Source organism: Tyto alba, unplaced genomic scaffold (genome assembly GCF_018691265.1).
Source record: "Tyto alba isolate M040663 unplaced genomic scaffold, T.alba_DEE_v4.0 Super-Scaffold_3, whole genome shotgun sequence".
NCBI classification, from domain to species: domain Eukaryota; kingdom Metazoa; phylum Chordata; class Aves; order Strigiformes; family Tytonidae; genus Tyto; species Tyto alba.
In genome coordinates this window covers 5,742,330-5,765,448 of record NW_024881304.1, presented here as the reverse complement: position 1 = coordinate 5,765,448, position 23,119 = coordinate 5,742,330, and the positions used below count along the sequence as shown (strand labels likewise).

Sequence of the window (23,119 nt, the reverse complement as noted above, 5' to 3'; positions counted from 1 at the left end):
CTTTGTCTTTCACATGTCCACACCCTTCTTTTACCAGAAGTTATAAGCCTTCCAGCAGGGGTGGCAGAGGTGAATAATTGTTAACCTTCTGATTTGATACTGGCCTCCAATACAAGTCTAGGAAGGACAACATGAGATAGCAATGCCTTAAAGTACTGCAGAGGAATCCAACAGAGCTCATCTTTGAATACCTAACAACTGTGTAGATGTGATGAAATTTCATTATTATTGTTCTGAAGTACCAGTTATTGGCATTATATTTGAAGCCTTGATTTTCCTTAAAAGCTGATTTACATACATGATCACAAGGATTACATGCAGTCTCATTGTTCTTTTAATTACAGAACAGACTGATCATCTTGTGACAGAGAAGTAATTTCAGTTACCACCTTTCCATGTTTTGCTATATCACACTTAGGTCCACAAATACAGCATTAGGTCTTCTTTGTAGGTAAACAAAACTTGTTAACAGAATCACATTATTATTCAGCTCTGGCAATGCAAGAAAAAACATATTGCACATAACCATCCCAGCATACCACCTCATTAGTTTTCTTAGCAAATCTGCTGGAAAAACAGTTTCTGACTGTTGTGGTTTAAACCCGTCCTGCAGCCAAACACCCCACAGCCACTTGGTCACCCTACCCTGCTCCAGGGAATGGGGAAGAAAATTGGAGTGGTAAAGGTAAGGACACTAGTCGGTTGAGATAGAAACAATTTAATAATTGAAATAAAGTAAAAATAATAATGATAGTAGTAATAATAGAAAATACAAACAGGTAATGCACAATGTGATTGCTCACCACCTGCTGACCATTGCCCAGCCTGTTCCCGGCTAGTGATCCCAGAGAAGAGAAAATCCTGAAACCACCACCCCGAAAACCCAGGTGGAGATTCCCAATCAACCCTTATCTATATACCAAGCATGACATCAGATAATACGGAATATTCCATTTGCCAGTTTGGCTCTGTTGTTTTGGCTCTGCTCCCCTCAGCTTCTTGTGTACCTGTGCACTAGCAGGGTACAGGATGTTGAAAAGTCCTTGATTTCTGAGCAACAGCTAAAAACATCAGTGTATTATCAACATTCTTCCCATGTCAAATCCCATACTGAATCCAAAACGCAGCCCTCTTCTAGCTACTAAGGAAGAAGGAAAGAAACCCCAATTAGCTCTACTCCAGCTGAAACCAGGACACTGACTTAGCTTCGCTAGCACCAAAACCATTTATAGCATTAAGTTTCACTGCATTTGTAAAATGGTGTGTGGTGAATTCTCATGCCCGTGCGCAGCCTGGTCTCATGTTGGTGACGGAGCCAATCCCAGATGCCAATATGGTGTGCAGAAAGCACTTGTTTATTAAGCATTGGTGATACATATTTATCTTATTTTATGTTCCGTACACGCACTGAGCATGCATATTACGTTGTGATTACAGGCTACTAATTACGTGTGTTACTTTGTGATTGGTGCTGCAGGCTGACCATTCGCTGTTCACGTGCCTTAGCGGATTGGCTGCTGCTTGCCTGAGTCCGTTGCCAGCTTCCTCTCTAAGTGCTGAGCCATCACTTTTGTTTCCTTCTTTGTGTCCTTGGGCACCTTGGTGACTCTTATCATAGATGCTGATATGGCCACCGGGCCACATAAACCCCCACGTGGTACTCTTTGGTATATGAATAAAGGATTACATTGTCTTTAGTTGATCTGTAATTCTTTATCCCACTGATGAGACATTGTAGTTGTTTTATTTTGGAAAAAGGTAAAATAGTTCTTTACTTGCACATGCAGTTTTTTTCTTGTTGAAACTTGCTTGCAGTTTGTAGTTTTACAAGCCATGGAACACAAATAGATATTGTCACTTAAGTACCCTTACTGTAGAATCTGTCTTTTGTTATGAGCCAACATGTAAGAGAGAATTAGTCAATGAAGTTACACAATTAAACAGGTAAGACCTTGCAACAACACACATTTCCTTTGCAGTTTAAGATTTTGTCCCCAAAAAGTGTAACAAACCATATTGTTCATATTTTTAACTGATTCGGTAAGAAGTATATCTCTCCTACTGTGTTTGTACAAAGCTGTCATTGCTATTTTAATTGGATTTACTCCTTACACTGAAGACATTTTAGTCCAAACACAGGAACTGTTTGTCAGTGTTTTTACCCTACACCCCCCACAAAGAGGGGATCATGTTAAGGGGGGGAGGGGAAAGAAGGGTTATTTGGTGCTGTTTTAATTCATTATGAGACTGTGCAAGAATTGTATTAATGTATATTAAGATTTCTGCCCATCCTTCATTCTTAATAATTTACTTTTATTCTTCAGGGGGGAAAATGTCATTTTGTCCAATGTCTTGAAAAAAAACTTTAGATTTGTGAGGAAGAAGTAAGAGCTAGCACACTTAGTGCACTGCTTACTTCTTGTTCTTGGGAGTTTGTCAAGAGGCAGGAGCGTGCCTTATGCAGCTGGACCTTTATCTGCACAAGCTCCTGCAGGATGCAGATGGCAAAGCGTTATCTGACCTGAACACTACCCTGGGGTTCGTGCCTGGACAAGGGTAAGTTGGCTAACCATGCTTCCAGGGAGCCTGTTCTAAACCCCATTACTGCATCTTGTGAATGATGTGCCGCCGGCGAGCTTAGACTGAGGCACGGGGCGTTATCCTGAGGTGAGATACTCCGACCCTTCCTCCCCCGCGGCCCTGCCCGCAGGCCCGACCGGCCGGGCCCTCCCTCGGGGCCTCTCTCCAGAGCCGGATGAAGGAACTGCCGTTTTCCTCGCCCACACCGCTGGTGGGAGGGAAGCGGGAAACAAGCGAGCTGCCTCCTCCGCCCCATCCTGGCAGGCAGCGGGCGGAGGGGCCCTTCCCAGGCGCTGCCGACAGCCCGAGGCCTCGCCCGCCCGCGGCGGGGGCTGCCACCATTTTAAACGCGGCTTCGCCGCCGCGCGCGCCAGCAGGCAGGCCGCAGAGGCGGTGGCGCCCCCAGCGCGGGCGGGTGCCGGCCCCGCTATTTATAACTTGTGCCGCGGGCGGATTGGCCAAGCCGGGCGGGCTCCAGCCCCGCCCCCTTTCGGTGTGCGCTGCCGCCATGTTAGCGCTCGGGAGGGGGCGGCGGGGCTGCCATAAAGCGAGCGGACGGAGGGGGAGCACTAGCGGCAGCGGGCGGTGCGTGGCGCCGAGGAAGGGGCAGTGAGGTGGGGGAAGGAGGAGAAGGCGCGGGCTACCGTGCTCGCTTCTCGGCGGTAGGAGTGAGTGGCGGATGCCGTGATCCCCAGTGGTGGCGAGATGGAGCCGGAGCGGCATCAGCGGACGGAGAAGACCATCGCGGGCCTCCTCGGGGTGGAGAGTAATAGAGCAGGAGCCGCTGAGGACACCACACAAAATGGCGGACGCTCTGAGAGCAGTAGCACTGGGGAGGCGCTGCTGGTGGCTGCTGTTGCTGCAGAGGACAAGGTCCCCCCAAACCTCAGCATCACTAGCAGCAGCCAGCGCAGGAGCAGCATCTCAACGGCAAATGAACAACAGCAGCAGCAGCCGCCCAGCGGTGTGTTGGGGGGGCCTCCCCCTCTCCCTAAGCCCCCAGAAGACCTGCCTGTTAGGAGGAACTTTCAGATCCCCAGGAAGAGCAGAGAAAAGAAAGGTTGTTCTTCCCTTTCCCCTCCTTCTCTCCCTCACTCCCCTCTTCATCTTATTCATTAGGCAGGCTCTTTATGCACCTCACACAACTGCATGCAAAATCCTGCGGGTGTGGAGGAGGCTGTGGCATGGCTCGGACTAGCGAGGCTTGTGGGGATAAGATTTTTTTTAGTGTCAGGCTTTTACATTCTTTCCTCTCCCTACCCCTCCCTCTTCTATTTTTCGTTTTTATTTGGTCACAAGGAGGAGAAAAAAACTCGGCTTGAATTTCAGACCGTTGCTTTAAGAGGACGGAAAAGCTGGATGCGATCAGGGTGGGCTTGAGTGTGTTGATCCTGGCTCCGCTTCTGGAGATGGCAATCGCATGCAGAGAAGATGGTTCTCTGGGACACGGACATGCAGAGAAGATGGTTCGCTTTTCTCTTTCCCCTGACATCCTCTCTGCAGGAAAGGGGTGTAATCCTGTCTAGGGTATACTAGCAAACACTGAGCAGAGTTGTCCTTCATTGATGATACGCAGAAGACTGTTCTTATCTAGTGAAAGTTCCTTACATTGCAGGGAGGAAGCAAGCATCCCATGTTCACATGCCTTGCCTTGGAAGCCGTCCTCTTCTAAGTGTCCAGGGTTTGTTTTTTAGTTTTTTAGTAACTCTTCTTCCAAAGCCTGTGGTATTTCATGCTTATCGTGAGATGCCATTGGCTTCTGCTTATCTTTGGTTTTGTTAAGTGGCATTGAAGACCTGTCTTATTTCCTCCCTGAAACTTTTCTCAGTTCTTGACCTTTTGCAACATGAGGTCAGTAACTTAGTATGTATCACAAAAATACCTGTTCGCATAGGCTTCTAGTTCTTCAGAGAAGAGTCTAACATTTAACTTCTTGAAATGCTTTCTTCTGTAAGGAAGAGACGAAGGTAGGTTTATTTAATTATCCAGTCTTTTCCCTTTCCCTCCTTCTATTTTTGGCAATAATGTCCCCCTTTTCCTTCCCTTTCTTTTCCATTGCCACCCCCCAAGGGGGAGATAGAAGTCTGGCAAAGATTCATTGTAAAAAGGACTGGGTTGATTTGGAGGAAAAAAAAAAAAAGTCTTACTCATCTGACAGAAAAAGGTCTGGATAAAACATGGTGCCTCTTGCACTTCCATATGTCAGACCCACAAGTGTGGTTACATTTGAATACCTTTAAATGTATATCAGAAATGTTAAGAAGTTAGCAACAGACATTTGAAGTTCCTCTCTAGCATGTGGTTCCAGTGTGAATGAAAACCTGCAGAATACCTTTTTGGGTCATCTAATTCATCTTTTGCTTATGCAGAACCATCTCCTACGGTGTGTAAAAAGTTTTAGAATACATAGTTCAAACATCTGGCTTCTGTGGCTTCTAGAGTAGAAGGGGAAGCCATTCTTATCCCACTTCTAAAATTAACTCGTTAATGTCAAGATCATTTGACCCATTCTGAAGGCTTTACTTCTTAGTGTACTTCACTTTTTTCCTTCCAGCTTACAGAAAGCTTGGGCGTTTTAATCATGCTGGTGACCTAGAGTTTCCAAAGTTCTCAAAACAGACCTTTCTCCATTCTGGCCATGGTGCTTGCAGTCTTACAGTTGCTTATGGTTGCCGATTGTTGCACCATATGGTATCATAATGCAAAGTGCTGTAAGAGAGCATGTCATAGGCAAGACAAGCACAAGTGGGCTAGCACAAAAACTGTCAACATGATCTTTCAGGACAACCAGATTGCTGATGGGATTAGTATTGGCATTTGAGAAATAATGCAATTAAATCAGTTCTGGAGCTAAACTAGAAGATCAGCAGCGCATTGATCATCTGACATTGTAGTGGCATATGCTTACAACATGATTCGTGTTGGTGTTCAAATACATCCTTTTAAGTTACAAAATGATCAGAGTATCATCTGTCTTTCTCAAAAGAGCTCTCGTGGCTAGATCTTAAATTCCAACATGAAACAATGCACATGGAGGCTTCTTCCATTCTTTGTGGTATTGGAATTGTTTTGGTTTCTAAACCTCTATTTTATTTTTGGACATACCATCTGGAGAGATACCTGCTGTCTTGATTGTGAAGACTAATCTGTCTTGCACATGCTGTAAAATCTGTACAGGATAACTTTGTTATTTGAGTGTAGTTTTTGTTTTGTTTTTGTTTGCTTTTCTGCTTTTTTTTAAGCACCAAAATGTGTTTTGGGAACAATTTTTGATTGTGAAGCTATTCAAAACAGAATCTGCAAAGCAAAACTGCAAGGGAAAAATCCTAAAAAATGTAGGATTTAGCTGTTTCTTTAGCTTTCCTGGAATTTATCTCCACCACTAGTTGGAGACTAACGAGGAACTGAAAGTCAACAGAAAGAACCTTGTTAATGGGGAGAAATGCATCTGAAGGGAACATACTTCTTGAGGATGTTTCTTCTGATTTCCTTTTTTCCTAGCACAAGAATTTGGGAAACCAAACTGTAAGAAAGTGTGGCTGTGAGATTTATTTTTGAAGGTGTGCGTGCATTTATTTTCCTACTCAGTCTTGAAAGTTTCAATTTTCTTGATACATACAGTTAAGTAATGGTGTCACTCTCTTGAGTAGCTTCTTTCTTTTTTAAAATCTTAGTACTATAGGCTATTGTCATGGCCTCTTCTAATTTGATTGTCAGATCTTCTCAGGTTTCCAAGTCTGCCTGACACTTAAAATATCCTTGTTTAATAGGATAAGGAAAACAAATTTTCAAGATAAAGCACTGGAAGAGCATTTTTTTAACTTACTGAACTAACTCCATAAGTGGTCCTGATGTCAAAAGACAATTCCAAAAAAACATGATCAGGCAGCAACCAATGACTTAAGGGATTGCTTGTTGCTTAGGGTTGGACATTTATTTCTGTAGTCTACCCACTTAACGAATGGCTGCTGTTTCTCAGGCTGAGTGCGGGAAAAAGGTCTTGCTTTTATATGTGATAGTCTTAGCAATACTCTTGTGGAGGTCTAGGTTGTCCATTTTCTACCTCATAGTATTTGATGGTTCATTTTGCCTTTTGTCTTCTAATTTTCCATATCTTTTGTAGAGATGCGTATCTGTTATTTGCTACTTGATAGTTCTATGTGAGGATTTCATTAAGCAATCCTTGAACTTGATAGCTATTTAGACCGTTTGAGAACAGAAGAAGTTTTGGGCCGAGAAAATATTAACAATGTTATAGTTCATTAACACCTCAGATTTTTGGTCTTGGTCTTAAAAAATGAAGACTTAAAGTGGTGCTTCTCAGTGGAGTTCTTGTAGCAGGAGCAATTGTTTGTGAAGAGTGCTAGCATTCTGCCAACTTCTCTGATAATAAAATAAGTAATTTACTTATCTTACTTAAAAGTTAGTTCAGGATTCCGTAAAGTGTTGTCGTGTTCACATTCTGACTTAGAAAGAAAAAACCCCAAACAACCAAACCTCCTAATTCCAAGCTCAGTTTTCTGAAGTTGAAGCATCAGCCAGGTGTGAAAGAGAAACTTAAAGCCTCTAGGGAATTACATACATCCAAACATCTAGTCTAATGTCCGTCCCTAGACTAGGTGCTATATTAACTAAACTTAAGTTTCCACCTAAAAAACCTTACATATGTTCCAATACACTGGGTAGAAACTGAACGAAACCAGTATTTACTTATGCAGAACAAGCCAGCAAAAGCACAGTAATTGTTTCATATGTGTTACAAGGACACTGCAAATTAGTCCTTACATACATGACCGTTTACTTTACACAAGTCAATAAAGGTGCAGCATACCCACATCAGGTTTGTATAGTGAGCATGAAAAACACATATGTACGCACTGCTGGACTTTGAAGTGATGTAGGACTGCAGATAAGCTTAATAATCTCTTCCTTTGCCTGTGAACATAGGATTTGGTGACTGCTGTAGAAAGTCCAGTTTAGTGCTTCTCTTTCTTTTTCTTGCTTCTGAACTCCCTTAAGTGAGGTACAGGCCCTTCAATAGTGACCTTAACCTTTTAGAAAATAGCTGTCCTTTAGCACCAATGCTTAGATGACAAATTGATAAGTATTGCCTTGGTGCTTGACTTATTAGGTAATGTTCTGGGTTTTTAGTAAGAACCTTAAGCCTGCAGTGCCTGAGGTTCATGGAAGAAATGGGAAGTGGAATTGAGCCTGTCATGTACTGTAGGATAAGTGTGTTTGAGGAGTCATACTTGGAGAAGGAAAAAATATGCACTCCAGCAGATTTGTTGACTGTTGCATATGATGGCTTTGAATTTTAGATAAACTAAGTGACTTATTTTCTTGTTTTATGATTACAATGCTGTCCTGCAATCAGTTCACCAGATAACTTGCTCCATCCATCATTTGTCAATTTAGAAATAGAATGCAATAGATACAAAATTAGATGGCTGCCCCTGAAGAAGAAATGCTTGGTGGATGCTGTCTCGTTCTCAAACCAGAAAGGTGGCAGGCAGACAGTAGGTTTTGGTGATAAAATTTGGTGTTTATAAGTAATCTTAGAAACATAAATAGTGTGTTAGTTCTATAAGGTTTATACATTCAACAAATTTCATTCATGTTCCTTTTTTATCAGTCTGGATTACACCTGATCAAGAAGCCAATCACTTTAATTTATGCATGAAGTAAACTAAGGCAAGATTGTATGTATGGTTGCCGTTCTTACTTTGTATTGATTGGGCAGTGCACATCAAAGGTATAGAAATTCCATTACTGTGAAGTTTTCGGATTATTAAGCATTTTCTTACTAAAAAGTGAATGTGAAGTCTTGTTCTTGGACTGATGTGATCAGTTAGGTGGAATCAGTCTTGTTTTAATGTTCTGTATGTTACCAAATCGATAAAATGGGATCAGTTTTGGAATTTCAGTTCTGATTTGTCTTTACTACAAAGGTAGCTACAGCCCTTCTAGCTTCACTAGTATCTCTGATGAACTTAGATGATGTGTTTGGGGTATAAATTTGGTGAAGTCCAAGAAAGTATATATACTACTGAATAATAAGTAACAATGGTAGTAAAACATACTTTCAGTCCTCTGCTAAGAAATTGAAGAAAAATACACATCAATCTTCAGTCTCTAATTTGCTCTATTCCATAATTTAAGTGATTAGGTAGAGTTCTTCCATGAATCTGTTGAGAGCTAATTATATAGTAGTTTATCTAGGTTCTCCCTAGCTGAAGAACAGGGGGACTTGCTATTCTTGGGCAAGTCTGTCTCAGCTTGCCTGTCAGAACTTTCCACAAAGCAGGAAGTGTTTAAACACAAACGGGAACCTAGTTGACAATATTTGAATGAATGACAGGATCTTAATTGATGCAATAATATGCCTCTTCCTAGATTTTTCATCTGGGAAGCAGGCAAGACGTTGTGTATAGTTTATGGTCACTCAGATTTCTAGCTGGTCCTGTAAACTTCTCTACTTGCCTGGACTCGAGATGGAAGAAATAGTCTGGATTTGACTGAGCTTGTGTTTCTAGCGGGAAGGAGGGAGAAGGGATGAGGTACAATATTCACTGTTAGGGAAACAGGAAATTTGGACAAGCAGCTGGTGTTGGTAACCTTCTGACTTAAGTGGTGGTTCTGGACAGAAGAGGAACAGGCAATGTGTGAAACTCTTGCATTACAACACTGGAGTTTAATAACTCCTTGTCAGATCTAAGAAGCGTTTGGGAATGGGGTGAGACAAGAGGTGCTTATCCAGTCTATGTATATCTATAGTAGGCTTGTTTTATATTTCACTAGTAAGTGTTTCTGTCTCCAGTACAAGTGTATTCAATCTTAGTAATACTAAGTTGAGAATTTAATTCACTTTCAATTATCTTTCCTCCCATATTGCTGTCAGCCTTTTAAGAATTAAGACATCATTATTAAGAAGGGTGTTACATAAAACCAGTTTCTTAATCACTTTCATAACTTCCACTCTTAAAAAAATCACTTATTCATGGTTGCTGGTGTTGGAATCATTGCTTTACTTTAGTTTGCGGATGTGGTGTTACATTATAAAATGTAAGTGTAAATGCAGCTTTTACTAGATAACACAAAATAGTTTTATATTGAGGCTAATGCAATAAATATTCCCTGCAAATGAGGAAAAGATTACTATCTAAATATACTACTGTACTATTTAATGAAGTTGGAGATACACTCTAAAGATGTAATTAAATTTAATTTACTGTTAGATTAATGGAGGCTTGTCTTGTATGTGAGACTAGTACTACTGTAGTGCATTCCTAACTATTGTAACTTTTAGCAGTTTCAGGTGGTGGTGGTTTGGGGGGGCTTATTTTGATAGAGAAAACCAGGTCCTCCTACAAAAAGAGCAAAAGCAGTCTCAGAAATATCTGCTGGGAATACTTACTGTCTGAAGTTTGCAAATACCACAAAAATACTGCACTTTTTGTAAGTACTTTGAAGTTACCCTGAGGAGGAAAACACTTGCCATACTGAACTAGTTCAGTTCCCCCAGGAGTATTATTTTCCCAGACATTACTCTCAAAACCAGCGCTCAGGTGCCCTGCTGGCCCACTCTGGGATTGCCCTTCTGATCACTTTGTCACTTGTAAGTACCCAAAGACAAATAAAGAAGCCTGGGGGGGTGAACACTTTCCCGTGTGCACTTAGGCAAAGGTTCGTCCAGAAGGTGAATTTGTACAACAAATGAAGGGCTTTCCTTTTAAAGCAGTTATCATAAGGTATGAGATCATAAAGCATGAACACGGTATGTTTTTTAATAATAGGAGCTTATTGGAGTTCTTAAGACAGTATTGAATTTATTAATATTTAGCCTAGTTACCATAAGCAAACAAACAAAAACCCCATAATGGTTCTAAAGAGAGGCTAAGCTATGAAACTCTTGTTGAGGTTTTTATTAGAACAATTTGTTCGTGGTTCTTAATTAAAAGAGCTAGTTAGTTTAATTAAAGTTCTAAAAGTTTAATTACAGTGTTTTGGAATACATATCAGACATTTTCAGAGGGTAAATTCAGACTTATGGTGCTTCCTTTATAAACTTCTGTGAACTAGCTGTTCAAGAGTAATGTTAAAAATACAGAAAGAAACATGAATTTTTTTTAAGATGCTGTAGTTCTAGGCAACTTCAACTTTCTAGCCTAAATTCTATCTTTTTCAAATATTTTAAGTGTTTTGTATTCTAAATTGAACCATAAACCGTTTGTCTTCATGCATAAACTGTCAATGAACTGGACAAATCTGGATTTTTTTTTTCAGATGTGTATTGGAGCTTATTATTTTATTCTCTTTATAGCACTCTTTCAGCCAGTAGCTGTAGGCTCTCGAGAATTTGAGGATATTGTGAAGATTCTGCATTCATCTTACTTGGAACCAAGTTCAGTGTCCAATTTTAATTACAAGAAAGCCAGCTTAGTTCATAGTGAACTGTTGGAAAAGGAAGTGAGTATATTTGTGGCTTTTCTTTATGCATAAGGTACAAGTCAAATTAAATTTAATATTTTTTCTGAGTCTAGAGACAAAGACGTGGAGATTATTTTATACTTACACGCTTTATATTTAATTACAAACTCACATCCCCAGAAACGTAACTAGCTATTTTTCAGGGAAGTTTATTACTGCACAGATGTAAAATCTTGCCTGCCAGATACTTGAAAAAGACTAAAAGAAAAATTGTATTTGGCACCGCTTGTCTGTGTGCATTTTTAGTTTTCAAAAATTTTCTTAATTTTTATGTCTTTTTCATAACCTGGAAAGATGTTATGGTGTTTTAGTTGAAAGGCCTGATGCTTCCTGTGAAATTTAAGATTAGATACTGAGTTTACATAGTCTCTGTAATGTTACTGTTTTCCAAGAAGTAGTACTTAAGTTCAAGTAATCAACTCAGATTTTATTGTTGATTAAGTTGATTACTTAAACTTGAACAAGTGGAGCAGTTTGGCTGAAGCACTTCTGCTGTACCTTACCTGATGTCTCTTAAATCTAGCCTGGTCTTTCATTCATAACTGTGAAATAAATTGTCAGTCTCAATGCCAAAAAGCTTCATGCATGGAGTAATAGAATATATTGTTGGTTTGCTATAATTATTATCTTGAAACTACAAGGTAAACTCAAGCATTTTTTTTTTCCTGCTACTATAATATTTATGATTCATGGTTACAGCTAAGGAGTATTGCAACTGATGAAAACCACCTCAGTCGCAGTGAGGTGCAACTGCAAAAGTACATGCACAATGTAAGAGATAATAGTCTGTCTCCTAAAAAGAGAAAAATGCTTTTTTTCTGGAATTTCAAAGATGATAGGGAAGGCATTGAGCTGGAAGCTTCTAGATAGTTATGCTACAAAGATAATACTAAAACATTACTGCACAGGTTTGGTTGAAGAGTGTCTCTTCATTAAGAAAGAGACAAATCTTTGGGCAGATTAAGGCAATGATGTTTCCTATGGGTATATTTTTTAAATTCAATTTTAGCATACTATAGTCTCATTCAAATTATCTTTGGATTGTTTTTGTACACTTGGATCTGCTAAGATAGATAGGACCTTAAAATGTTGGCACTTGAATGTGACAGCAGTAATCTGCCTACGTGTGTTAAGAACTTTCTGTAATAATAGTTCACAGAAAAACGCAGAGAGCTGAAATTTGATGGTCGCCTAGAAAAAGAGCTTTCTGAAACCTATGCATTTCTGATGGTTGATCGACCTCAGGTAAGAAAACAAAACTGCATATAAAATGCTTCCTCTTCTATTAAGAGGTTTTGTTTTTTTTAAACTGAGTGTTTTTACTAACACACTTATTAGTCTTTAAGTTAATTTTGCAAAATTCAGCACTGGAAGGTATAGAAGGATGGAAAAGAGATATGATACTATGTCACCGTTTAAATCCTTTATTCTCTGCTATTTATGGTGCTCCATTTACATGCCTCTAAAGTATCTTGTCTATTTTAGGCTCTATTTTATAAGTAAAAGGATAGATTTTCTGAATGGTTATTATTGGTTTTGTGGGTTGGTTTGTTTTTTGTTTTTGTTTTTTGTTTTTTTGGTTTTTTTTTAATATGAAGAGGAATGTTGTGTGTTTTCATTGAGGTTTGGTTTTGGTGGTGGATTTTTTTTGCATCAAGAAGAGGTTACCTTAAAGAGAAGGTAACCTGTAATATTAGAAGATGGGCCTTATCTTCTGTGTTTTCTTTGATCATATGTTTTTAATGAAAGTGATTGAAGTGAAATTTCTGTGCTTTTCCTTCAATTATAGCCAGGATTTCTTAAATATTACTCATTTGGTAGGTTTACTTCTGCTTTGTATATTTAAAGCAAGTAATGTTCATAAAGTGTGTTTAAGGTCTAGGGAGGCAGGTTTTTTTAATATACAGTTGAGTTTATGTAACTGCTTTATGCTGAGTGTTTAACTTGAACAATTTAATGTTTATATAGCAATTCAGACTAGTTTTACCTCTGGGTGATTTTGTTTGTAATGGTTCTTTGGGTGTTGTTTTGGGTTGTGGGTTTTTTATTGTTTTTTAGCTCAATAAAAATTCTGTATTTGTTGTTTTTCACTGTTTGTTCTGTTCACATTCTGGGTTTCCTGATAGATGTGCTTAAAAAAAATGTCTGTTTTCTTCAGATCCAAAGCATATGTGAAAAGGGGCTGCAGGTGGGCCACTCCAAAATAACAATTCTCGGCAGTCCTTCCATGGGTAACTATATCTTTTGATTATATATGCTGATATTATTCAGTATGAGTTGGCAGATAATGTGATGTAGTTGTGTAAACTTTCAGTTCTTTCTATCACTTACTGCAGGAACATCACAGCTAGGTATTTTTAGCAAAGTAGATTGACATCAGAACATCATAACTGTTTTTTACTAGTTCATTTAAATCCCTTTACCAAAGGGAAGACTTGATTCTCATTTTGCCTTAAGTCAAACCAATATATCATGTCTTCCCATTAAAACTGGGAGGCCAAAGAACTAATGCAATCTATGTCTGTGTCTCTCTGTGCTTGTACATACATATATGCATGGATATGCATTCAGAAATACCTAATGGAAATAGTAGCTCAGCTTAGTATTGATGTGGATAGAACTAGAGTTCTTAAAATCACAAATCCAAGAAGAGCATTGATAAATCGGAGACTTGGAAGACTCACAAGGCGTTAAGTGATTTGAAAGTGCAAGATGCAAAGCTGCTTTTGCAAAGCTTTTCAGATAGAAAATTAAGAAGTAATTTTGTCATCCTCTGTAAGTAGCATGATACAGAGGTGACAGTGTGAATGCTGAAAGCAGAACAGATGCAGCAGGAGGAGAAGAAAGGTATATGAGCATATAATTTTTTACTGTTTTAGCTGGTAAAGGTTCTGGCACAATTTATCAAAGCAGTTAAATACGGATTTGGAATGAAAGGAACCTAGACAGAATGGATGCGTTTCTGAGTACCTGAGTTCAGTTGCAGTTATTTGATCTGAGGTAGTTAGCTAGACCAACAAATAACAGTGTGTGTTTGAGGCCTTAAAATCTATGAAATAATGGCTGAAGTGTTGAAAAGCAAGAAATTAGCTTAACTTCCCAGTTGCGTGCCAATTAATGATTCCAAACAAGTGTATTTTTATCAACAGTGTAGGATGAAAGATTGTGAAGATGCTGGTGTTTTCATGCCTTGTTTCTCAATCATAAGTTCTTATCTCCACATTGTGCAATGGGATATTGTACAGAAGGACCTCAGCTGCCTAAAACACACCTGAAAGCAGTAGCTGTATAGCCTTTGGGCAGGGCTTGCCCTCTTGGCCACACCACTTTCAGTAATGTGGGTGTGCTTCTTTCAAACTGAGCTAGTGTCCATATTCTGCTGTGGTGTTTCATACTGCACTTGGTCCAAGGAAATATTTATTCTGCTGTCTTGAAGTTGCAAATTGTGAACATGCCCTTACACCTTTCTCTGATCGTATTCCAAAAAGATTGTTGTATCTTATTGTTTGGTATACATTGAGCTTTAATCCCATGTAATGCTTCTTAAATTTCTGATAATGTTTTAACATTCAGCATAACATGGTGGGTTTTTTTATAATCTTCTCAGGTGTATATATCTCCAGGTATGCTGATTTATTGCAGCCTAATCCTCTAGAAGCTGGAGCAACTGGAGATGTGATTGTTTTTAAAATAATAAAGGTAAATTGATCTTGTTTATTCTTGAAGGATTATAATGCTTACTGATAAAATGAATAAGTTAGGTTAAAACTACTTTTAACTTTCATTTACACAATTATCTGTTTATAGAGAAACTAGAACTGTACCAGGTTTAAAATCTGATGTTGACCTTGAGCTTAAGTAAAGCATAGTAAATTTTTATAAATGGTAAAAATGTCTTGTTTTCTTTGAAAGTGTGAAAATAATTAACTTCTCTAGATGGCTTTTTTTAACGGCCTGTTTTAATTTCCCTGCTCTTACTTGCTTTGGCACTCGAAGCAATTTACCAGTTTTCAGGAAGAAGCGTAGAGTTACTGTTCTTCTGCTTTATTGCAGGGAAAAATGAAAAGCATATATGACCACATCGGGATGAAAGCAATGGAATCAACAGTAAAGAGTGCGTTAGATCCAACACCAAAGCATGAGTGTCATGTTTCAAAGAATGCAAATAAAGTAACCTCCTTGTTGGCTTATCGAGCCTACGAACTCACTCAGGTAGAAGAAAGTTGAGCATTCATTAATTTCTTCTTACATAAGAACTTTATAAACATAACGTTTCAAATGGTGGAGGTAAAATCACTGAAGACAGAACAAATACCAAGCATGTCCTGTAAAGCTGCAGTCTGGTGTGTGTTTAGCAGTAGCCAAGAGATGCCTATATTAGAAATTACAGAACATGTCAGCCTTTCCTGTTTCCATTCTGTATACCTGGGCCTGATGGAGAAGATCTCCTTCAGACTCGGATGTAGGTGGAATAGGAAATAGCTAGGGAATGTACATGGGGACTGGAATGTAGGCCAGGGAGGAGAGAAGATAGTATGTGGAGTTTGAAGTGTAAAAGTAAAACTGGCTAGTGGACATTATGTAAAAGTCCTAAAAGGGAAAACACTGGATAGGAAAGAGCAGTGAGGGTTGTTGTGGTTTTTTTGTTTTTTTGTTTTTTTGTTTTTTTTTTTTTTTTGTTTTGTTTTTGGTTTTTTTTTTGTTTTTTTTTTTGTTTTTTTTTGTTTTTTTTTTTGTTTGTTTGGTTTTTTTGGGGGGGGGGGTTGGGTTGGTTTTTGTTGTTTTGTCTTTTTTTTTTTTTTTTTTTTTTTTTTTTCCCCCTTCCTTTCTTTCTTTCTTTCGTTTCCCTTACCACATTATCAGGTTTGGAGATGGTGGGGGAGGAGAGAATGGAAGCAGTTCCAAGCATTTGTTCCTCCAACTATTCCATCTCTGTTACTGCAGTAATCTGTTTCAGTCCAATTATTCCATCAAGTATTTCAGCATATTTACTCAAAAGCATTCTCTTCAGTATTACAACTTCTTTTGACTTCTGTAAATCAGGGCTGGGCACTGAATCAGATGACTAGAAAATGAATGTGTTTTCATTTCTTATTACAAACTTTCCTTAATTAACATCTTTAACATCAAAATTTTGTGACTGAATTAAGGATAGACTTCAAAACTCATAGCAATATTTATTTTCCTCAGTGAAATTTTTTTTTGTTAATTGTTCCTTACCTCATCAAGAATATACTTTCAAATAAACGTTGTAAAATTATTATTTCATTCTTGATTAGCTCCTGAATTAGTGTCCATCCGGCCAGTGTTTGATAAAGGAGGGAGGAGAAGGTGAAAAAATTACCTTAATTGATTGTATTATAAAGTACATATGAGAATGGCATTTAAAAGCTTCCTTACTTCAGGTGTCAGCTTTTGAAGAAATGGGCTGTTGGTAAAAGAAACATAAATGGGATTTATTTTAGTAACTTATAACTTGTTTCATATATCATTTAATGTTTGGCATAGTGGGTTTCAAACACCTTGTTTATTTAAGTAAGTAATCATGAGGTGTATTTTGTAAGCTATTCCTGTGAAACAGAGTAGACCTTTCAGTGAAGAAGTGTCATGGGTTGTTAGTGTATTTGCAAAATACAGTTTTCCAGATTTCTAATTTAACACTGTCTTCTTTTTCTAGTACTATTTTTATGAATATGGCTTTGATGAGATAAGGCGAAGACCAAGACATGTTTGCCCTTATGCTGTCGTTTCGTTTACGTACAAAGATGAAATGGTGCAAGTACCAAAATTCTTGCCCCCGTCAAGGTAAGCTAGGAAATGAGTTTTGGAAAGACTGCATGCAGCCTGAAGAATTCATAGCTGTTGGCAGTAGCTTAGAATTGATTTAGATGATCAGTGCTGAAATGAATGGATGTGTCACAGGGACTTAGCATAATAAATACTTCTAATGCAAAGCAAGAGGTTACAAAATTGGTATTATGCAGAAGGATGGCCCCTGTAGGAAAGCAGTTCTGCTGCTCTTTTCACCTACTCGCCTTCTGCCTAGATGGAATCCATGTATAGTGGGGTTTTTTGCATAACTGAAGAAATTCACAGACATAAAAATGTTCACAGCATTATCTTGCTTGGTATTCTAAAAAAATATTCAGTATACTTTCTCACTGAACTCTTAACTGGTGTCATCTCACTGCTTGTGGAGAGAGTATCTAAATGGGCAGTTGATTACAGCTACAATATGATACCTATGCTGATAGGAAAGCATCCAGATGTGGGCACTGTAATATGTGGTGCTAAAAATAGTTATCAAGATATCTAAAATAGCACATGATAGCTTGAAGTTAGTGGGAAAATTCTCAGTGTTGCTATTTTGTTAGACAAAGTATCCTTAATGTAAATTTTAGTAGCCAAAAGCTTCTGTTTCAACCTCATCATTCTGTCTTTTTTCTTTTTGTTAGATCAAACAGCTTCAACGCAGACAGAAGTACAGGTAAGAATGAATTGAAATATACTGCTTTTATGATACAGACATGGAAGGTGTTGGACTTTTTTCCCCACGTAGTTTTGTCTTTAACCAGCTTAGTTAATGCTGACTGTATACCTAAGTTTTATCCTGTCCCATACTGATTGCAGGCATCTCTTCCTGATATTGGATGATCGAACAGACACCTTAATATGTATCTTCTTTTACCAGAACAAACCAGTACTCAATCAAGTCTTTTTTCCCCTCCTTTTCTACTTATAGTGTAGTAAGAACTTATCTTCTGTTCCCGAATCTCCTTTTCAGTGGCACTTCAAATAATATGATCCTTTGTCCTGCTTTTCTTTTGAACCTCATTCAAGCAAGATATTAGTATGTATGAAAGTGGTTGACAGTTAAGGTAAGGAAAGAGGCTATCATTCCACAGATGTTGGCATCAAGGGCATGCTTACGCAGACAGGCACAGGTAACATACCAAACTCCTTTACTCTGTTCAGGGCAGGTCAAAACAAGATAGGATTGTAAACACAATTTCTGTTACCTTTTAACTTATTATTTAATGTATTATTGTCTTGTCTGGTATTAGTATCAAATTTTCCCTAAATGCTTTTGGAGATTCAGCAGCCTCTTTATTGCCATTTCCTTTCACTCCCACCTAGCAAGTGGTTTCACTAGTCTTTCTTCATCTTAATTTAGATAAATCTAACTATACAGTATGGAGGGGACAGCTTTGGAATAAAGGCAAACTTTTGTGCCACGTTTCTTTGAAATCAGCAGCACATCCTTTTCTTCCATGCAAACTGTGAGTATTACCATTTAAACAATAAGTTTAAAGTATTGATGTTCTAAAACTATTTCTAGTAGACTGGTGAATTTTGGACATGTTCAGATGAAAATCTAAAATGCACATTGACTAGATGCTTTAAATACGTCAGACTAGACTCTTGAGTTGTGTGTGTCCAGAGTTTCTTTCAGTTCATGCACACAACTCTATCAGCATCTCTTTTTTGTTTGGTGTTTTGTTGATTTTTAGTTTGCGGTGCTTTTTACTTCCTTTGAAGTGACACACACTCCTTTGCTGGAATAAACACCACTGGCTCATGAGATAGTCCAAGGAAGTGATTTTTAAGAGCGTGTATTTAATAGTTCTTACTTGGTCAATGAGGGTAGGACTACGGGTGGGGAAAAAAGAGGTCTTTATTTTTTTTTCTCCCTCCTGCCACCCTTCATCTCCAGTCCTGAGAAGCTTGAGGTTGAAAAAGTTATGAGCATTGATCAATTGAAGAAAAAAATTTCACCGGTGTTGTTCTATAAAGAAACTTACCTAGGAGGAAAAGAAGGTAAATAGTTCTAGCTTAATTTTTTTTAAATCAGAATTTGAAAAAGCTCCCTGACTTACTATTTTGTTTCTGTTTTCTTACCTTCTCTTTCTATCCTTGTATCCTGCTAGTGTTGAAGAACGGCATGTATTGTAGCCTTTATGAAGTTGTGGAGAAGTCCCGTTCTGGTAGTCACTTGGAGAGTTTACTTCAAAAACTAGAGAAAGAGAAACTTGTGAGTGCAACAGATTTGACTATTCCTGTTTATAAAAATAATTTTACTAACTAGTAATTGAGGTGTGCTACAAGATCCATGATCTCACTGGATTGGAATTCCTTAGCTGGCATATTCTTCAGTATTGTATCAGAGCACTTCTCTACCCATGATGGAATTCAGCTTACAGACAGTAAGAGTATTCATAGTGAGCAAATGTCTTTGTTTGAAACTGTATACTTTTTTTGCTTGAAAACAGGTTCTTGTGAAACCACTTCTGGACAGAGGATTTCTTTTTCTTCTTTCTCCTTGGCAAATGATGTCCCCTTATGGTACGCATATTCTGGGTTTTTTGGCTTTGAGTTGCTTTTAGATTTTTTTTTTTAAGAGGGTGGGGTTTTGAGTACTAGATTGTGTTTTGAAGCATAGTGGTCATCTTCTCAACTGTTTTTATATTCTTGTGTTCTAGACCACCGAACTGGACGGCCCGGCATGCTACATGCATTGTTTTTGTTTCCAGAATCTAGAGGTATAGTGAGCTCAAGTAAGTTTGTTCACTGTTTAGAGTGTTGTGTATGTGCTTATTTAAATGTAGTTTATATTCTTTTGAAGACTTTGTAGTGTTACAGCCTGTCATTGTAAACTAGGAATAACAGTTTTCATTGGTTGTGGTCGTGGTGATGGTGTTCAAAAAGTATTTCTTCACAGAAGTACTTAGCACACAACATATTTTAGGTTTGTTTGTTCATATTTGAGCAAGTAAAACTGTTCAAATTTCTTGATTATATATTCTAGTAGAACTGAGCATCAGTACTCCAAGAGATCTATGCATTATTAATAACATTGCACGTGAGAGGTTTGAGGGCTTTCTTTAACTACCAAAACATTAAGGAAGAAACATCTGAAAGTCTTTAATGTACCTGTAATTTTTTTTTTCTTGTGTTGAGATATGCACTAAAAACTGAGTAAATGTGCAAAGAACATATTGATAAGACCGAGTAATACAAGATGACTGAAAGGACTTAGCTTCAGTAGAACTTTAATGCTTTGGCATGAGGCATTAATCTTTTACAGTTGAAATTTGCAGTAAGTAGTACCAGCAGCAGAATGCAGTCCTTTTTGGCCTGCTGTGAATTAGAAGTGATATTGTCAAAACATAGCTCTTTCCAGGTATTCCACTTTTACAAAGAAGCTTTTGCCCTAAGTCTCTTCAGCTTCCTAGATTATTATCTATATTATTCTGATAAACCCCTTACGTTTTCCTTACTTAAGCAACAGTTGGGAAAATTCAATCAGTTGTAGCTTGGGTAAGAGGAGATAAGATCTAAGATGACATTTAAAGTGTGTGCATGCCAATTGGTTAAAAATACTCCAGTCTTTCTCTTAGGATCCAGTGAGTTTAGAAGCAGCACAGTGAATGGATTGGGACTGCATAGGAAGGAGTAATGCTTGCCCTCTTCCTTGCAGGGAGCTGTTAGGCTGCTGCTTTGTAAACCTTAGCAAGCCTTTGAAGCAGCCTTTTTCTAGAAGGGTCAGTCAAGTGGATATGATAATGATTGGAAATTATATGTGTATCTAGGATAGAGGTTACCACAAAATTATGAAAGTGAGCAGTTCATCATGACTATGAGTAGGCTGACTTTTAAGTAGGCTTTAAATCTGGTTACTTGACAAAGAAAATTTTCCTGACTTTGGGTCATTTCTCAACATTTATTCCAAACAGTTTCACCAAATATGTATAATACAGAATATTGCTAACTAGTCATCATTTATTTATAGCTTTATGATTTGATTTTAATTGTGAATTCCCTTTTCTCCTATGGCAGCACAAAAAAGTGTTCCATTTAGAACACAGAAAAATTCAACTACCTTGGTTTTGCACGGAAATCGGGAAATCATTCCAGAATTCACAAAGTTTATTCAGGCTCTACATTTTGCTTTAATCCAGTCTCGTAAAGACACTACTGCAGATTTCAGTGCTGTTGTGGAAAAGTATATAAATGAGTATTTGAAAAGATGCTGTAGTGGCTCTGGAAAATATAGAGAATTTGTATTATATCGGTATGAGTCACGGTTGGATGAAAAAAAAATTCTTTATTCTGCTCCAAAAAATAAATCTCATATTGACAGCTCCTTGCAAAACTATATTTTTGGTTGTGAGGCATATCAACTACCTGTTTCTAGAGCTAAGGAATTGATGGAGGGAAATCGGAAACTTCAACAGTTCAGTCCCATCTCAGATTATGAAGTCACAGAAGACGACTCTGACTTTGCCAACACAAAAAGTGGGAAAAGAATCCATGCAAAATATGAAGCCATTGCTGCCAAACGAAAACTGTCTCATTCTGGAGATTATGATCCCGATAGACTCAAAGAACTTATTAACTTAATCCAGTGTAGGAAAAAAAATGTAGGTGGAGATTCTGATTCTGAAGACCCTAGAAATAAAAGTGGTATGAAAAGGAAGCTGGAAAAACAGTCTGAAAATTTGCGGAAATACTTAAAGATGAGTGAATCATCAGAGAACAGTTGTCATAATGAAGGTAAGAACATCTTTGTTTAATCTTCTTTAAACATTGTAATTCAAAGCATACTTAACAGTTAATCTTTATTGACTGAATATTTTTTGTGTACTGGGATACTTCAGTGCATGGTAGTTCATTTAAACAGTGGTCTGAGATCTGTCAGTAGAGATGAAGTTTATTTTTACATAGACTGCCTCTTTCTAGGAGACAAGTTAACAGGAGTTGATGCTTTTCTTCTGCCTCTATGGAAAGAAGGCAGACTTCCAGAGAGTTTGCTTAGCGGTGGAACTGTCCAGAGACTAATACAGAGTACTAAGCAGACTTGATACTGTAATGTCTTTTGCAGAGTTTGACTTTAGGCATTGCTGTAATTCTTGATGGCTCCAATACCATATATAATACCTAAAAAATTAGATTGAAGGGAAGAGTTAAGCTTCTAAGCATGAGCACAGTTAAGTTTTGAAATAACCAGTAATGTGTGTAGTGGGACAAAAGAAACAACCCAGTAGTATTAAGATTGAATTATTCTGTATGTGAAACTACCTAAACCCAAACCTCAGATACTTATCACAGATATTGTCTGATACTTACTTAAGATCTGCCAAACAACCCCCCTTGAATTCTGTTTCCCTCACCCTTTTCTCAAGGCAGTGACATAGGCCTCCTTCAGAAGGGGGAGAAGTAGGGAGAAGGGTGGCAGAAAGAAGAGGGGGGTGTACAGCAGGCAGCAGTCATTCTCATGTGTACATGAATCGGTTTGGTAGATGAAGAGGCTGATCTTAGCAGTAAGTTTCCCTTTTGAGAGGGACAAAAGATACTGGCATGTGTGGATGGAGGAGACACAAGGTGTAGGCTACATGCTAGATCTTGGGATTCCTGCTTGGAAGTCTGTGAACCTTCAGGATCTTTTTACATTGGTTATTAAAGTAGAACATGTGACTGCTTTTCTACTTGGCTGCAATTAGAACAGTATCTGTTTAAAACTAAATTTTGGCTTAACTCCTGTAGGGGTACCAAAACAGCAACATCTATGGTTTGAATTCCATGTTTTTATATAACCCCCAAAGTAATTTGTTTGTTTTGCAGAAAGTCTTACCTAAAATATTGTGAGCTTAAGTATCTAAACATGATTAGGTTTTTATTAGTCAAACAGCACTTACATGGAAATACGGAATTATTTATGATAAATGAATTAGGGTTTCATCAGATACTTAAAGTAGTTCCTTGGCCCATCTCTTCCCAAAAGGTAGAAGTACCTGTGGTATTTATTCATCCATAGAAGAGTAAGCACCCTGTTCTAAAGTTATGTTTAGTCTAAATAGATATGGTGAAGTTTCAGCATTACACTTAGTTTAAGACAACATACGTGGTTAAGCATTAAGATACTAATCAGCTTCTGGAGCACCAGTGATAGGATGAAGTAAATATTTTGCTCAAACTAATATTTTTCTCTCAGCAAGTGATGGAGAATATTACAAGGTTATCATAAAATTCATAGATCATAGTATGTGAC

The 23,119-nt window shown here is 38.1% G+C and overlaps 1 protein-coding gene across 1 annotated transcript in view; it reads left to right on the top strand.

Moving 5' to 3' along the window:
- The first annotated feature begins 3,148 nt into the window (after window positions 1-3,148).
- TASOR (transcription activation suppressor) overlaps window positions 3,149-23,119 on the top strand; it is a 30,889-nt gene continuing 10,918 nt past the window's right edge. Inside the window, 14 exon segments of the mRNA XM_032984356.2 lie at window positions 3,149-3,640; window positions 10,904-11,049; window positions 12,223-12,315; window positions 13,229-13,301; window positions 14,678-14,769; window positions 15,124-15,282; window positions 16,748-16,875; window positions 17,526-17,557; window positions 18,245-18,350; window positions 18,785-18,888; window positions 18,999-19,102; window positions 19,341-19,413; window positions 19,551-19,625; window positions 20,908-21,624. Coding sequence (XP_032840247.2) covers window positions 3,286-3,640; window positions 10,904-11,049; window positions 12,223-12,315; window positions 13,229-13,301; window positions 14,678-14,769; window positions 15,124-15,282; window positions 16,748-16,875; window positions 17,526-17,557; window positions 18,245-18,350; window positions 18,785-18,888; window positions 18,999-19,102; window positions 19,341-19,413; window positions 19,551-19,625; window positions 20,908-21,624 — 2,257 coding nt within the window. The 5' untranslated portion in view covers window positions 3,149-3,285.